Genomic DNA, 19,173 nt, shown 5'->3' on the forward strand with positions numbered 1-19,173 from the left:
GGAAGAGCAACAAGTCACTACTTTGACTACCAAAGCACTGGATTTGTTACAAATCAGTTGAATGAGACACATCTCTTTAATCTTTTCTTGCCTTGCTTTGGAGACAAATAGCTTCATTATCCCTCAAGATTGTGTTTTGTTTTGTTTTTTCTAATGGAATTAAGTCCATACTCTACATATCTAAGTTTCCAAATTTAGCATTACCAAACTGATCCATTTCTCTTTCTTTCTAGTGTTAAGGATTTAGGTGAACTTTTAGAAACAAGACATTCATAATTAGCTTCTTAGAGAACAAAAATGTCCTACATTAAGAATTGATTAATAAGAATAGAAGAGGTTTTTAAGCTGTCTCTAGTGGTAGACGAAGTGATTCTTCTATACATAGAGAGGGTCATTTGTCAACACAGCTGGCTATGTCTCCTTTCTTGCCTCACATGATGAGCTTAGAAGTCTGGATCTCGCCTCTAGTGGTTTGGTAGGGTGACCATAACAAAATACCACAGGCTGAGTGACTTCAAAAACAGAAATATATCGTCTCACAACTCTGGAGGTTGGAAGTCCAAGATCGGGGTGTCTGCAGGTTTGTCTTACTCTGAGAGTCATGAGGGAAGGATCTGCTCCCCAGGCCTCTCTCACTGGCTTGCGGATGGCCACGCTTGCTCCTTTTCACTTGCTCATTCCTCCGTCCATGTATATCCCTGGTGTTTCTATGTGTCCAAATCTCATCTGCCTAAAAGGATGCCAGAGGATTGGATTGTAGCCTACCAGAACAGCCCTATTTCTACTTAAGTTCCTTTTTAAAGGTCCTATCTCCAAATGCAGTCACATTCTGAGGTACGAGGGATTAGGTCTGGAATACACGTTCCATTCACAACATAGCCCATAAAGTTCTACTAATTAAAAGTGAAGATTTGGTTTTCAGCTGCTTCCTTCTTTCCAATTGCTTTCTACCCCTCTTCACTTCCAGTTGACCAGTACCCTCATTCAGCCAGCCACCCTGACCTCACTACAGTGGCTCCCTTTTACCCACACTCTCCAGTCTTTTTCCTTGTTCTTTCTTTCCATCTAAACTCACGTCTGCAACATCCCACTAGGCCCCTATTAAGAAACATTTGAAAACTAATAAAAGTAAAACATCTGCTCTACCCCTTTGGCCAGTGACTTTCTGGCTACATTCTAAATTCATCTGTCTAGCCAGACAGTTAAGCCCGCAACAAAGCCTCTAATTAGCCCATGGCAATGTGTCAGAGGGCATTCTGGCAGAGCACTAGGGAAGATGAACTAAAGTCACATAAGGGGTGCCTGGGTAGCTCAGTTGGTTAAACGTGCAACTTCGGCTCAGGTCATGATATCCCAGTTTGTGAGTTCTAGGCCTGCGTCAGGCTCTGTGCTGACAGCTCAGAGCCTGGAATCTGCTTCGGATTCTGTGTCTCCCTCTCTCTCTGCCCCTCCCCCGTTCATGCTCTGTCTTTCTCTTTCTCTCAAAAATAAGTAAACATTAAATAGTCATACAGACTTGGTTTTGAGGTTCTATTTTTATATTTCCTAACCAGGGGACATTGCACATTTTATTAAACCCCTTTTGAGTCTCAGTGTGCTTATCTGGAGAAGTGTATATTAAAGCATGTCATATCTGATTGATGTGAGGATTTAATTAATTACCATATGTAAATTTTCTAGCACATAGTACATGTTTCATTAATAACCTCGCCTTCTGTTCTGTTTTCTCAGTGCTTGTTCCAACCTCCACTGTTTCTCTTAACTATTATTAAGAGTTTATTCCACTATGCTCTCCCAACCATAGTCACCATCAAGAACAGGGGATGTTTATTATGCATATTTGCATCCCTGGAGTTTTTGTTGGGGAACGAGGAGGCCTAAACTCAGTCTGTCTGACTTTTAGACTCCATGTGCTTCCTATTACACTTGGGCTATGGCCAAGAACACTTATCATATAGAACATAACTGTGATGTCTCAACGTGTGTACAATGAGTGTGGAATGACTAATGGATAATATTAGTCACCTAAAGAAGGATTCTACCCCAGGACATAGTTTACAAATGGGTCATTGAGAAAGATCTGGGTAACACCCACATAAAGCAAAGTAACCATTGTTGGAATCAGAATGTAATGAAACAAAACGATAATCAAACATTGTGATTTAACGTGTCTGAAAAGAAAAGCATTAGCAAAGGGGCTTGCTTTGCTGGAAGACTAGAAAGGAGTGGGACAGTAGAAATGTGCCACTGCGTCTGCAGAACAACATCCATCAGCCGAAGCAAATGTTCCATTTGGCTCAGCAGACTTGCTCACTTAGGTAAGAGATGCAATTCAGGCCACGTAGCTTCGTGCGTGCCTCTAGCCCTTTATGCCGCCGAGTTACTGTGGCTTTTACTACACAGATGAAACAAACTGTGAGCAGTGATCTTGTGTCTCATACAGTGTTTCCTCCAGGGGAGAACATTCTTTGCTAAGTCAACAAGAATATGCATTTTTCCTGACAGTTGAATTTCTCATACCTCATCAATACTTGGTATTGCTATTTTTGCTACCTTTTTAGTTTAGCTTATGAGTCAGTCCCTCAGAGATTGTTTATTTCAGAAAGCTTGAAAAATAAAGTTTCTCTACCTGATAAAGTGAGGGTCTGACATTAGACATGGAGACCTGGCCAAGGAACTGGTTTCCTAGCATGAATGAGACTGAGTTACCACTTTTTCTCTACATACATACAGTGAAGACAACTCAATATAAATAATGATGTTTCCTTTCTATACTTTCCCTAAATTTAATACTTTAAATTCCTGAGATAAGATTTAAAGCAGGTTTACCTTGCAGTAAATTCTATTTTATAATATATATAGTGACATGGCATTAATCTAGATATTTTTTCTAGAAGTTTTTTTCTGAATATTTCATATGGTTACAGTTGTGCAGCATTGATTTTTTTAATAAGGAAAAGTCATAAAATGAGTAGTTAAATATATAAATTTTATACTGCTTATGGGTATGTATTCCTTATATTACTAGTTATTATATATAGGCATCATCTTTTCTCAGGCCATCTGTGTTTCAACTTACTTTAAGATTGTAAATATCTCACTATAATTATTTATCAATTTTAAAGCAGCAATTACCTATATAAAACAAATAATTACAGCAAATTTGTAATTTTGGAAAGAAAATTTTTTCCAAGGTAAATGTTCTACAGTTGTCAGACATGATATTGTAAGTTTAAGTATTATCATAAACCGAGTTCATTTCTACCACGACTATTACATTCAACATCACTATCGACCCCTCAATACACTGAAATCTTTATATAGCCAAACCCAAATTTGCTGAAAAGAGAATGTAATTGATAATAAGGAAGTTATAGAACCCTAACATCTCTTCCAAATATCCTAGCATGAACTTACTACTGTTTTTTCCCACCCATTCTTTCCCTGTTTGGGATTACATACTGTATATTTGCCCCACATAAACATGTCTGTTCTTACTAAGGAAAAAACGTTTAAATTCCTAACCATAGTGGCAGCGGGTGCTGCCTGAGATGGGAATGTTTATAAGCTTTATGATATTAACTGCAGCACTCAACCTCAGGTGGCATAAAGCATGCAAAAAAGAACTTTCTGTCAGTTTTATTATTTCTAAAAAGGTTCCCCTTGAAGCAGAAGAGTGACCTTGGTCTGCTGAGCTGACATATGCCATTGGATTAATGGTCGAGCTCTGCTGGAGGGAAGCTCACGGAAACATTACAACTCCAGAAGCTGGGCCGGCGGTGACCATTAATCAGGGGCACCAAAATCATGCATCAAACACACTCATTTAAAAGTAGTAAAAATGACTTAAAAAAAAAACTTTTTGAGAATTAGCTTATTGTTTGTCATTACTTGTGTTCAAGGAGATCACTGCATGACTAAAATATCCCTTGAGGAGACCTTTAGAAAGGTTATTATGTACCCAGAGGCCACGTGAATGCAGAGGACATTGAAGACGAATGAGAGTAACAGGTTTTGTTCCAGAAAATTTGACGGGGAAGTTTATAATGGATTCTGTTTCCCTGACTTAATTTGCATTCCTTTATTTAACCATTATTCCCAAACAATGAGTATTTGCTTCTTCGTGATGATTTTATTTTTTAAACTGGAGTAACTGAATTTAGTGGTATAAACATTTGGTTGGTAAATATGGTAGGAAATTGTTCAGGAACCTAAAGATTAGTCAAAATTTAACTATTAAGTCTGTTAAAAAGTATCATAATAGACTTAAAAGTATATTCTTTCACCATGTGTCAGCTAATGAAGCACTTTCAAGACTTTTTTCCTCTCTCTGATTATCGAAAAGAAAAAAAAAATAAGTCTAAGATCCAGAAAGAGAATGCTCAGTTTAAGTAAGTTACTCTTATTCTTTTTTAAATCCCTTTGATAAAAATGAAGACATAATTTCTCTTTTATATTTTTAATAGTTTGTCTTTTAGATTAACAAAACTATGCAAAATGCATATGATATAATTTCATTAAAAGGTAAAATAGAAGGGGCACCTGGGTGGCAGAGTCGGTTAAATGGCCCACTCTTGGTTTCAGCTCAGGTCATGGTCTCACAGTTCGTGAATTCAAGCTCTGTGTGGGGCTCTGCACTGACAGTGTGGAGCCTGCTTGGGATTCTCTCTCCCTCTCTGCAAGCCCCTACTCTCTCTCTCTCTCAAAATAAATAAATAAACTTAAAAAAAAAGGTAGAATAGAAGAATCAGGTATTTTTTAAGAAAACCAGAATTTTGATACTTAAGATTATGGTCAATTTAGGAATGCCTGTTATGATTAGTACTTGAAAATTATTCTTCTCCTAAATAACTGTTGCCTTCTTTCACCATCATGTTCATATTCACTATTATCTTCTCTTGTTAACCAGATCCTACACAGGAAGATTATTTATACAGTTATTTATATATTTTTTGCACAGGTATTTATTTGTTTTTGGAGTTTAGTTATAGGATGAAAATGGCTGATAATTATGTGCAAACAGTTAAAATATTTAATGGTTGTAAGTAGAAAAAATCTAATATTCATACAATAGAAAACAAATTATAAATTTATGGAAAGATAATACATATTTTTATAACTGGAAATGGAAATCATCTATCTTTGTTACCACCTTCTCACTTTCAAGGTACTTAGAAAACAAAATTAGTAATAAGAAATGTTCAGGAAAGTTACTGAGAGTAAGGATGGTAAATACATCAAACTTGTTATTACCTATAATTCCTATCCCTCTCCCCACTGTCTTCCCTAAAACACATAGTATCTTCTGTAACCATTGTTGACACAGTTAATCCTTATCTCTTTAACTCTAAGCCTGAACGTGGTTTCAGAACTCTTCTCACTCATCTCAACACAGCTTTTTGTGAAGCTTTAAACAAACTGTGCTGGTGCAAGAATTGAAAACTTATTGCCAATTTTGGTTTTGAGAGGAAGTCCTTCCAGACAATGGAAAAATCCCAGTGAAATATTCTTGTACCGAATACACACTTATAATGACCAAAGTTACTATGTTCACTAGAAACAACCCTTGAAGAGTTCAGGAAATAATTATGTTAGACACATTTTTGTTATCCAGTACTCCATTCAATATATAGTGTGTGGCCCATCACCTTTTTGTTTCTTTGTCATCATTTTAGCAATCACCATCTTTGGATTTGGAGATTTTTAAAGAGTCCCTCAGTCAGCAACCACATAATCTCTCAGGGTAAATAATTTTTGAGGCAAATTCAAATTGTGTTGACTTCAGCTAATTTAAAAATTTTTCATCATTTTAATTTGCCTTTCTTTAGACTGACTATAAATAACATAGGTATAGACATATGTGTACAAAATGCCTTTCATGTACTAAGTGGTGCCAATTAGTATTCGTTAGTGGATGAATATAAGTTTCCAGGTTGACATCTATTATACATTATTAAGTTCATTTATTTTGTGAATAAATATAATCTGCTTTAAGGAACTGCTTCTATATTTGTATACCATTCGTTTGAATATGAATCTATTTAACTCTTACAGATTGAAGTTATTTGGTTGATGGCACCAATAGACTGTAAATTCCTCCAGGATAGATTCTTGTCTTATTCCTGCAGACAGCCTGACCCCAACTACAAAGTTTAGCCATAGAAGCCACTTAATTTATTTGTGTTGAACTGCATAATATATTTATGTTGAATTACAGTCTTTAATTAAACATCAGCAAATCATCTTCTGTGACTATAACATGACCAGCTTATAATTTGCTTTCGTGTTAACCATGAAATATATGGTTTTGAGGCATTTACCCTGAAGAGGAATGTAGGATGTTATCTGCTGTGGTTTTCCCACGCCTCACGGCAGTAGGACTTTTCTGCAGAGGTATTATATAGCACTTAAGAGCCATAGTAGAGCAGGAACAACCACTGCGTGCTAAACTGAGGAGGCACTGGCATGTGATCTCATAGGGAAGATGGGACTGGGTCCTGCCCTTGAAGAATGGACTGGATCAGAGTGGGAGGAAAAAAAAAAAAAGAGGAAGAACATTCCTTGGAAAAACAACAAAAACAACAAAAAACAGCATAAGCAACAGCTTAGAAGCAAAAGTGTGTCCACAGTGACCAGCAAGAACTGTCAGAAGTTCTGCCGAATAAGACTGACTACCATTACCTGATACCATGGGGAACCACGGATGTGCATCATGCTGAGTTTGAGCGTTATTTTACCGCCTAAGGAAGAGCTACTTAAACTCTATGAGACTCAGTTTGCTCATCTGTAAACTGGAGAAATCTATACTGAGCTCAGAGGGTGATTGTGTTTATTTAATGAGATAATTGTAGATAAATCTCTCGGCATGGAGCAAATTCTCAGTAACCATCATAACAATATGGAGTAAGCTTTACACTTTGAGAGGAACCAAATGATAAGAACAGGTATTTTTGGAAAATTAGTTCAATGGTGTGGTGTTAGAGGATTGGAAAAGCAAGAGTTTGGGGACTAAGAAGCTGAATGTTAGTGGGTTGGCTCAGGAATGAGGCTATCAGCACATATTTGACCAGCAGTAATGAAAATAAGTGCCTAAAACAGAGATTTCAAGAAAGAATTGACCAGATGTGGAGGCTGAAAGACTGCATGTGTGGTATATTGGCCATTATATGGCCAAAGTTCCCAAAGTGAGCAAATACAGGTTTCCAAGAGCACAGGGAGATGGCTCAGAAGGCAAAATCAAAGCAGATCCTCAGGGACAACTGGATACAAGCAGAAAGAGCCCTTGGTTGGTACATCTGCCTTCCAGCACGAAGGCAGGCAGAGAAGCCACTGTGGCCTAGAGCAGCTATGAATGTGGGTTCCCTGGAGAAATTCTTGAAGATTTCAAGGAAGCAGTGGTATAATGAAACAATTCCAGGAGGATCAAGAGGGACGGTTTAGTGTATTTGTTAATGGGTTTAGTAGTTGGAGAAAGAGAGAATGAAGGAATAGACAGTGTACTATATATAACAATAGTCTAGGAGTGAGCGAGCCAAGCAGAAGCTGTACAATAGGGAAAACAAGAAGCTGAACAGTTCAGGGTAGTCTGATCATGCTCACATTTTAAAAAGTTTTTCATCTCCTTTCTATTCTACAGGATTTTGTAAGAATTGGTGATATCAGGTGACTGAACTTTTGCCACATTATGCTTTTTACCTGAAAAAAGATATTTAAGACCTATGGATGTTATTTATTTTAAAAACTCTTTTCAACTAAAATAGACTATCTTAATTTCCATTCAGTTCTTACAACTGCAGCATGACTTACAATCTGTGGATGTAATGTAAATCATAACATACCGTAATAAATCATGCAGAGGTACAATTGAGGATTTTAAATATCTGAGTCTTTTTTACTCAGAAAACTTGTTTTGTTACATTAAATAGGCTGATATGAATAATCATTTTACAGGTAATGGATCATTCTGCATTGATTTTTTTTTTAATTCTAGTTTCTTTCATTTGGGTAATTTTCTTTAAGGCGGTTTCAATTTGCAGAAAACATCTCTAGTGCACATTGACTTTTGAAAGTAAAGCTTCACATGGAAATTTTGACACAACTTTAAAACACTAAAGTGGAGTCAGAATCTGCATTTCCTTTAGATATTTTGCAGTTGACAGAAAAGACACTGAACCAGAAAGATCAAGTAAACTAACTTTTGTTCCAAGAGCCCAGATCTACATTGATAATATTTAGAGCATTGATATCGGTTTGAACATTGGGTGGCCTTTACTCAAGGTTAAAATGTTAGTGTTGAAGGTTATGTTTCACAGCTCAGGCAGTCTTTTAGTTTTCAGCCCCCTGACACTCCACACAACCATCTTCCATTGGCACCACATGATAGTGTAATTATTTAACACTGAAGCAATCCTAACAGGTTATTCTAAGTGAGTCAAATTTGTTTCGCACTCCTCAAAAGATCTCAGCACCTTAATTAAGTTAGGACAATCAAATCCTCGAATGCCTTTGGATAAAGGCTGAAAAGCTTGTTGAGATTTAGCATAGTATTATTGGAAAATAGTCACACAAGTGCATGCTGAAACAATTCTGATCTTCAAGAGCATATTACTAACCATTGCTTTATGTGCAGTATTTAGAAGATGTGAGAACGCATTGGCAGAGTGTAATTTTCAATTTGCCAGTACATTTCAAAATACTGCGGATGTCTGAGTCAGATATGCAAATTTTTTCTTTGAAATAGACTGTGAAACTTTTCCACCAGTTCCTTACCCAAACGGCTGGAGATAAGATTTTACTTAAATACCCCGAAAGTTGATGGCTGGTTAAGAAATGAAAATAAGGGTCAAGTTCTCTTGGCCTTGGCCAAAAAGTTGATTCACATTTCCAAAAAGAGACACCCCCCCCCCCCCCCCGCTGCCTCCAGTTGTCCTTCATGTTGATAAATTTAGGCTCGCCATTGTTCTAAGAATTCTATTTAGTTCCATTTGCTCTATCAAGCTAACTTTCCAAATTTCCACCCTGTTTAGATAGCAAGTTTCTTTGAAAATGGAAGACAATATCAAAACTTTAGAATGGAATGTCATAGTTGAGAGCACATCAGTGTGAAGAATTGAAAAAGAAGGAACTTATTTTTGCAAGTTCTTGTTCCCATAAGTTTCCTCACTGAGAAGGATTAGATCATTTCCAAGAACCCTGTCAGCTGTATATCATGTAATGACATTCTGTAATGATTAGAATTGTTAAACAAAACTAGAGAAAAATTTTGACTAAAAAAAAATGAATCCTCTTAAGTTCTTTTATATTATTCATTGCATGGGTAGGGACACACACACATGTTCAAACACACCAAATGACACTTGCTCAGCCCTTTTAGGTGGAAACCAAGTAGACTAAGTGGAAGAAAGTAATCTGCTTCATGTAATTGCAGATAGTATTCAAAAGTAAATCTAATAACGTGCATCAACGTCAGAAAGTTGGCTGTTCTAAAATAAACTTGGAAAGCAAAACTTTATTTTCTCCTTAAATATGTCTATACTTCCAAACAACTATGAGCTAAGAAATATTGATGATATTTTTACAAATTGTTTCCTTAGAAAGTTATGTGACCATCAACTTTTTTTAAAAGACTGTTTTGTAGAGTAATTTTAGATTTTCAGCAAAATTGAGAGGGAAATACAGTTTCCCATGAACCTCTCTGCCCCCACACGTGATTAACTCTTTGTAAATTATTTTTTAGATATTTTATAGGTGCATCTCTCTCTCTCTTTTTCTTTTAGCCTAACATTTTCCTAGGGAAAGCCTCAAGAATATGTAAAAAGAGGTTACTACAATCTACCTCATGTATCTATCACCTGGTTAATCATTAAATAATGACCAGTCATATTTTTTCTTTATTCTCATACACTTTATTCTCATATTCTCATACATTTCATATTCTCACTAGGTTACCTTGAATTACAACTAAAAAATAACAGTATTTTCTCAATATCATCAAATAGCTAGTTATTTAAAAAATTTCCTCAGTTTTATCCTGTCTGTTTTTGTTATAGTGGTTTATTTAATCTATATCTAAACAAGATCCATGGGCTATATTTGATCATACAATTCTTAGAGGTTATTAATCTATGTGTTCCTTCTTTCTATCGATTAGTTGAAGAAACCAGGCTATTTGTCCTGTAGATTTTCTCATTGTCTAGATTTTTCTGATTCACTGCATCTTTTTGATGTCATTTAAGATGCTCCCTTGTCTCTGTATTTTATGTAATCTGGTAGTTACATACAGAAGTTTGGTGTGAGTGCTTTTGTTTATTTATTTACTAGGTTCTTCACTAGTGGGATTAGGTGCTACTATTATGAAACACATACCCTGGTTCTTTCTTTTTGAAATTCTAGGAGCTATTGAGTATTATCACTGGGAACCATTATTTCCTCAGGGGTTTCAGTAATTCCATAATTTCACCATTCTTAATTGATTAGCTAGAATACATACACACAAAGATAATTTTTTTTCATAAACTATTTACTCTGAAATATATTTCATACATGAAAAGCAGATTAAATATTTAAGTATTTCCCTTTATTTGCCAGTTTTCATAATATAACTGTGATGTTTCCAAATGTGGCCACTGTTTTTTTTTCTTTTGGTATCATTATGAACTCATGAACTTTGATATATTTCAATATTCACTTATTATTCCCATTGATACGAAAATTGTCCCATCTTTGGATGCAATCTATCGCAGTGAGAATATTTTCAGAATGGCCCCTGTGTTGTTTTGACTTAGTCATAGTAGGCTTTGAAAGCTTATTGTTTTATGCTATGACCACTATGACAATTTTGACTGAGAATCTTAATTGCAAATGTCATTAACATCATTACTTATTTTCATTGTCCCTCAACATATGTATTTATATATACTGATAGTATTAATAACAATATGATTACTGAAAATGGGTTAACATTTAACTTGTCATTGTTTTCTTTTCTTTGGACAGTCAAATTACTGTTCTTAAAAATCACTTAAAAGAATTCTTCTCTCTAAGCCACCAATTCAACATACAATTAGGTTCATTTGTTTCATTTTTATTTGAAATTTTTAGGGACTGCTTTTATTTTTTATTTATCTTTTTAAAGTTTACTTATTTTGTAAGAGAGAGAGAGAGAGAGGGAGCATGAGCATGAGCAGAAGGGCAGAGAGAGGAGAGAGAGAATCCTAAGCAGTTTCCACATTGTTAGTGGGGAGCCCATTCATGACATCATGACCTGAGCCAAAATCGAGTCAGATGTTCAAAGGACTGAGTCACCCAGGCAATATTTTGTTTTTGTTTTTGCTTTTATGTTTATTCACTTATTTTTGAAAGAGAGAGATAAAGAGAGAGAGAGAGAGAGAGAACACAAGTAGGGGAGGGGGCAGAGAGAGAGAGGGAGACAGAATCCCAAGCAGGCTCCGTACCACCAGTGCAGAGCCTGATGAGGCGCTTGAACTCATAGGAACTATGAGATCACGACCTGACCTAAAATCAAGAGTCTGACACTTAACTGAGTCACCCAGGTGCCCCCCTACCTCAGGATTGTTTTTATTTTATTTTATTTACTTCTGCTAAAAATATGTAAAAGTTACATAGTTTTAAAGTCAAATATACAAAACAAGGTATATGCATTTTGCCCCATTTCTCTAAGAAGGAAAATATGTATTTGCCTATATTAAAACTTAAGCATATATTTAAATCCTTAGATAAGTGGCAGCCTGCTACGTACATTTTTCTCTACATACATTTGGCTTTTTTCACTTACACTATATCCTGGAGATCATTCCATAGTAGTATAAAGAGATACATTTTAACTTTCTACAGTTGCATTGTTTTATTGTTTGGATTTACCATAAATCATTCAACCTATCTTGACGAAGATTAGGGTTTACAGCTTTTTTATAATATAGAAATTTTACAATGAATGTGGATGTGTAAATCAGTTTATAGCTAAGAGTATCTCTGGTATACTCTGGTATATGGAATTCCTGGGTCTAAGGGCAAATATATATGTCATTTTGTTAGTTTTGCCAAATTACCCTCCATAAATGTTGTGCCATTTTACAAATGCATATCTAATTGCAGAAGGAAAAATTGCATAAATAGAGAAAGAGTGGAATTAAAACTAAATATTATCTAATGTCAACAGAAACAAAGACTTATCTGAAACATGAATTGCAGTTTTATTTAAGTTACTGTTCCCATTGATAGCTATTCGTTTATATAACGGCTCTGTCTTGATGGGAGCTTCTGTCACAAGATAATATTTGCTAAAGCTAATCCATTATGATTATAATGCAAAATTATTGATATTCAAATACATTCTCATTTATCAAGGACTATTATCTGGGAAGCCAGCTTGCTTCCACATGATTCACCTTTTTGTTAGAAACTTAATAGGACAAATTATAAATTTGTTCGTTGTGCATACCTCATAGTAGGCATTAACCCTTTCATCATAAGCCGTAACCTATACATTATGAAACCACCTCAGAAAGTCACTAACTTTTAGACTAGAGAATAATGAAATTTTTAAAACAGCATTTTAAATGCTTTGATTCGCTTCTTAACGGTGTCTTATCATGGATTGATATTATACTCCTCTGGCTTAAAGCTGTCGAGTGATTCACAATGAGATGACTGACAAAACCCAAAGTAATAGTCTAGAGACTTCTTAAGCCACTACTTCTAAATCTGCTTCTCTTTATTGATATAATGAGGGGAGAATTAATTTTAAAAGGTGGTGACTATTGATTACTTAATGGCAGAAGATAGTGTTGAGAAATGCTGAAGTGAGCCTATTCTGTGCCCTCCTGGGCAACAGGACCCATTATCCAGTGGTGGAAATCATGCTGTAACCCTCATTAATATTTAATAGGCAGGACACAGGCTGGATGCAGGCTACAAAATTGCCCCAGGCATAGGCTCCAATAGGCCATCAGAATGTTTCAAGTATATAAGAGTAACAGATTTCCCTGTGTTCAGATTGTTTATAAGCAGGACAACAATACATTCAATTCCCTTTCGTGATCTCTGGGCGGTGATAGCCTCATGGAAATGCCTACTAGGCAGGTTGAAGTGATTAATGCTCGGGAAGTCATTCTAGGTTAGTCAGCCCTGCATGAGAAGACTTCGTATTTTCCAGTGTGGTTCTCAGTCTCAGCCCTTGTCTTTCTCTCTTCTCTCCACAAGCCGAAGGGCTGGTTCAGCAGGGGTGGCGAGTCAAGCAAAAGGCGTTAATTGTGTCTAACACAGCCAGCATCCTCCGAGCGGTATTATGTATCACACTGTCTATCAAGCTAACCCCTTGTCACACGTCAGGATCTTTTTATTTTCAGCTCATTTAAAAGGGAAACGGGGAGTTTCAAAGATAGCTGGTGGGGAAACATAAGTCTAAGAGTGCGTGGAAGAATGAAGAGCCTTTGAAACTGACTTGAACTAATCTGGGCTGTGACTTCTGAAAAGACAATACAAGGTTTTATCAGTTACAGACGCCCATTGTTAACTTTTCAAATCACCAGGTTGCTTTGCAATACCACCAGCTTGTTTTGAAAATACCATAAGATTGGAATGAAGTTAAGTTCTCTGTATAGAACATATTCTGAGGATTTATGGGTACATAAAGGGCATAATATCAGATAGCCACCATTCCAAACAATGGATAAAAGTAAACAGGCAGTAAAGACACATCAGTGTTTCGACTCAATGACCCTAAAGATTGTTGAACATGTATTTAGGATAATAATTTACTTTGTAACATATCAGGGATTATTTATAATTACCTGCCTAGAATGAGTTACATACATGAGAATAAAAACTTAGTTTTGTAGGCAAAAAGTATCCAAGGGAACAAGTCTTCTATTAACATGTTGAGCTTTTTGTCAAAACCAGTGAATGAAATTTCCCCAGAGGTCTCATTTTATTCCATGTTAAATGTGGACAAAGTCTGTTTTACTCCCAGTCTTAGACTGTGTACGCCTAAACGCTGCTCTCAATTTATGAACAGGTCTCTGTGTATGCCTTCTCTTTCTGACACCAAGTAGAGAGTCTCAAATGATCAAGTTATCAGTGATAAATGTATTTGTGTTCAGTTTTGGCTTTTTGACAAATATGATCTTTATGAGGCATATTGATAGATCTACTTAGATGTCTGTGTTTGTTTAGTTGTTATATATTTATTAGTTGCTTAGTTCTCAATTCTTGCCATTCCCTCATGGAAATAAGTTTGTGGTTGACTCACTTCAAGAAGGCTCAGCTTAGAATTTTAGATTCTTCAGCTGCCATTCCCAAGAGTAGAAGTAACACTATCAATTGAAAATAATTTAATAGATTTTCTCCAAGGTACTTAACACTATAGCATAAAACATATGAAGGCATTTAATCAACCGTAAATATTATAATGTTAATAATAGTTATACCTTCAGTGCCTTTAGATATTCCAGAGAGAAAGTTTTTTTAACCCGATCATTGCACTATACTGACACTTATTGAACCATAATGTAATATATTTAGCAATTTTATCAGCGAAAGTCACAAATCCTAAATGCCCTTTCCTTTCTCTTTCCTATTTTATAGCGCAGCAGCAGTTTTGGGAATTTCGATCGTTTTCGGAATCATTCCATTTCAAAACCAGATGATTCAACTGAGGTTAGTATTTTTGTTACAATTGTTAGGCAAACACCTTATGAAAAATTATGAAGCCAATATCACTTTTGCAAAGTACAGTAAGAAAAATAAGTGTATTTGAAATCACAGTCCTGCCAATATTTTTATGATAAATGAACAAACAATTTAGTACCTAATACCATGCTGGGTGTTAAAAGTCAACAGCTATCTAAGAAACCTAACATATTAGGAAAAGCAGAACATGAACTTATGAAGAGAGTTACAATGTAAAGTAATACAGATATTCCCAAATTTTCTGAGCATTTCCACAATAAAACAATACATATGTTAAATTTTATGTAATTGTAATTGCTTTAATTTAATCGCATAATTAAATGGCTTAGTTGCAAGTTTGTCAAGGAGAGCATACAGTTGTTCAGTTGTACTCACATTTCCACCATATGCATTTAAATGTCTCATAGGTGACCATTACATACACGTTTGCAAATCATGAACACTTTAGATGTAGCACGAGAAAAGCTTCCCATAAAATTAAGTGTAAATAATAATAATAGTAATAGTTCTAATAATATCTACATTTAATTGAACACATCATCATATAAGCACAACACTAAACACTTTACCTACCTATAATGTAGGAACTATTAACATTACTATTTTACCATTGAAGAAAGACATTTCATTGAGGAAAATTACTTCTAAATTACACAGTTAATAAATGACAAAGACAGAAGTCAACTTGTCGGACTTCAAGTTTGCCATTCTGTTATACTATCTCACAAATGAAAGGTCAACTGTGATAAGTGATTAATGAAAGGTAAAACAATTAATAAATTGATAAAATGGAGGATATATATTGAGAAAATTAAGAATACATGTTTATCATTGAAAGTTATTCAACAACTCCACATGTGATACATTTTAGATCAGTAGGTTTTGGAGCTTACCTATTTCTTAGTTACTCATTGTCATTATTGTATGCTTACTTTTTGTTTTTTGTAAGGAATTTTTCCATTTATCATATCTAATTTCTCAACATACTTTTCAGGTTCTTATGTGTATATATCTATAATATTTTTAAATAATTTTATTTCAGTAATGGAAATTATAAACAAAAGAAATTAAAATAGAATGACATCTATTATTACTTTCTAAATATATCCATTAGTATACATATATGCATGTGGGTATAATATATCCCCTTTTATACATATGTATATTACATATATCGTCTTTTATCCGTGTATATATATATATATATATATATATTTATATACACAGACCTATGTGAGAAAGAGTATATTTCATTTCCAATTATAATCTTATATACCCTTTCAACTTTCCATAACCACACATAGATATATTCTACTACTATTTACTTTATAATTCTAGAGTTAACCTGTAAAAGTAGTTTAGGCTTATTCAGGTTCATTGATTAGGAATGGTGACTTAGTAATTTGTGAAAGAATTTAGTGAACCTGAAAAAGTAGTTCACACATTTTTCAGCAATTCAGCATTCATTCATTTAACAAGTGTTTATTAACACCTACTCTATGACAGGGTTTCCAGTAGGCACTCAGAAATTACTACTGCAATAACCGATGAAGATCCCTAATACATGAAGCCTAAAGTCTAGAGGGAGAGACAGATCTTAGAAAAGCAACAACAATTGTAAATAAATACCTAATAAAGTTGTAATCCAGGCTATGAAAGAGAACAGTATAGAAAAATGTGCAAGTTTAAAATATGCTGAGGTAGTTTCTTCGAAACTTCTGTAAAGAATGATAGTAAAACCTAAAATTACAAATATCTGTGATACTTTTTTGAGGCTTAGGCAATGGTAATTTAACACTGGTGGTAATAAAAAATATGCTTTCTTATTTATTTAATTATTATTATTTTTTAAGTTTGTAGTTTTACAAAGAAGGTAGAGTTTACATAGGGAGAAGAGAGAAGAAAAGGGCTAACTTTAAAAATTTAAAGTGTTTCCAAGTTATATTTTCTTCAGGGCTTTTGGATTAAGCAAAAACTCTTTGCCTTTATAACCTTGAATGTAGAAATTAATAAAGTTCAATAAGTACTTAAATTGGCTGCCCATTCATATTTATCACAGGCAATTTGGGGTAAGATACGAAGCAAAACATAATATTTATTAATAATGATGTTAATTTTGTGGTTAAACCTTCATATTAAAATATTCATGTTCACTAAAGAGAAGTTTCCCTGATTTCTGTATATGCAAGAAATATCTGGCTGTCCATCCACTGAGAATGGTGGGCAATGCTTAGATGACCTTAAAGGGTCTTTTCTTGCCAATCCGAAATATTAAGGGTATATAACCCAAGTATGTCCTTCAAGAAAAAAAAGTCACTCCAAAGTTCTACATGAGAAGTTTAACTTATTCAAAAAATATTGTCAGTTCCTGGAAGTATTCTAGACATTTAGAATAAGTAAGAAATACAAAATCTCTAGTCTCATGGAGCCTATCTCGTAGTGGGAGATGCAGGCAATAATCAATCAAAGAAACAAATATATTATCAGGTAATGTTAAATACTTAGAAGAATAAATTACATGTTAACTACGTGAAGATTTTTGTACCAATGGCTGGACGAAGTTCATATTTACTATTGCTTGACAATGTGGGAAATATGTATGGGATACTTACCTGAAAGGTAAAAAAAAATGCACTTTCTCAGTGGATTTACTTAATTCCAAACCTTTTTAAGAAATGACCATTTCTATTTCTATAAGGATCAAGAGGATATTTTAAGGCCCACTATAAACTTTCTAAAGCCTCCAATAAGTATCTCCCATCTCTGTAGACTTAGCCACTCATTATTCCTGGCATTTAATTCTATTTTTGGCATCTCAAAATGGGTAAAACTAAAGTGGCTCTACTGTACAGGTATTGAAAGAATAGCTAAATTCTTTAAAAAAATTTAGATGTGAAGCTCAGGTCCTTCGACATCAGAAGTTTGACTTTCTGAATTCATAACACATGTAACCAGGCTTGGACAACTTTAAAAATATGTATTATGTCCAGATTGAAACTTTGGAAGCTGCGGTATACTATGTATATGAAATTCACAAATTTGGAATCTTCCCTCTAATAATGTTTTCAAATAAATGATTTTTATTGCTTTATTATTCCATCTTTTTTTATTTTTTTTTAAATTTACACCCAAATCAGTTAGCATATAGTGCAACAATGATTTCAGGAGTAGATTCCTTAGTGCCCCTTACTCATTTAGCCCATTCCCCCTCCCACAACCCTTCCTATAACCCTCAGTTTGTTCTCCATATTTATGACTCTCTTCTGTTTTGTCCCCCTTCCTGTTTTTATATTATTTTTGTTTCCCTTCCCTTATGTTCATCTGTTTCGTGTCTTAAAGTCCTCATAAGAGTGAAGTCATATGATTTTTATTCTATGTTTTGTAAACAATCCTAACTAGGTGTATGAAGGGGAATCCATAAATGAAAATGGAGAACAAAACAAAACTTCAAATAATGGAGGAGGTTTAGGGAAAAAAATGAGAGCTATTTCCTGGACAATGAAGAAAAAAGTGGGTAAAAAATACATCAAAGCCCTTTCTGAGGAAAAGGTAAGCACCCTCTGTTAATCATGTGTATTTTTCTGTTAAACTTTTTTCTTAAAATAGTCAAAGATGCTTCTTATAGACATAGAATTACTTGATGTTTTAGGGAGGACTTCAAACATCTGTTTTCTCCCTCAATAATTTTTCCCAGAAGTTGGATGGAAAACAACAGCAACAACATTATTACTCCTATTTTAATAGAAGAAACAGACACTTGGAAAGATCACACATAGAGTACATGAAGAACAGTATGTCATATGTTGTAACAAACATCAGTGCTTCATTTATTTTTATTGCCAACTAAGATTCCATTTTATAGGTAAACTAGATTTTATTTTTCCTTTCATCAGTTGATAGATATTTGGGTTGTTTCCACTTTCTGGCCATTGTAAATAATGCTGCTATAAATATTCGTGTGTGAGTTTTCGTGTGGAGATATTCTTTCATTTCTCTTGGGAATATGGTAACTCTCTGATATTTTGAGAAATTAGCAACTGCTTACCCAAGCAGCTGATCATTTTACACTCCCACTAGTAATGTGTGAACATTCCAATATCTGCACATGCTTGTCAGCACTTGTTACTGTCTTTTTGTTGCTAGCCATCCTAATGGGTGTGAAGGGGAATCTCAATATGGCTTTGATTTGTACTTCCCTGATGACTAAGGATGTTGGGAATCTTTCATGTTCTTATGAGCCATTTGTATATGTCTTCTTTAAAGGAATGTCTATTCAAATATTTTCCCACTTTATAATTGGGTTATTTGGGTTTTTTAAAGTTTATTTATCTATTTTTGAGAGAGAGTGAGAGAGAGAGAGAAAGGGAGGGACAGAGAGTGAGAGGGAGAGAGAGAATCCCAAGCAGGCTCCATGCTGTCAGTGCAGAGCTTGACGTGGGCCTTGATCTCAGGAACCATGAGATT

General features: G+C 34.7%; 1 protein-coding gene across 2 annotated transcripts in view; it reads left to right on the forward strand.

Moving 5' to 3' along the window:
- The window catches only part of SAMSN1 (SAM domain, SH3 domain and nuclear localization signals 1), a 132,583-nt gene that overhangs the window by 89,665 nt on the left and 23,745 nt on the right, over window positions 1-19,173 (forward strand). For both annotated transcript variants that reach the window (XM_027077526.2, XM_027077531.2), the window contains 2 exons: window positions 14,605-14,676; window positions 18,109-18,258. In XM_027077526.2, the coding sequence (XP_026933327.2) occupies window positions 14,605-14,676; window positions 18,109-18,258 (222 nt within the window). The remainder of the gene's footprint in view (window positions 1-14,604; window positions 14,677-18,108; window positions 18,259-19,173) is intronic.

This window comes from Acinonyx jubatus, chromosome C2 (genome assembly GCF_027475565.1).
Source record: "Acinonyx jubatus isolate Ajub_Pintada_27869175 chromosome C2, VMU_Ajub_asm_v1.0, whole genome shotgun sequence".
Classification (NCBI taxonomy): Eukaryota; Metazoa; Chordata; class Mammalia; order Carnivora; family Felidae; genus Acinonyx; species Acinonyx jubatus.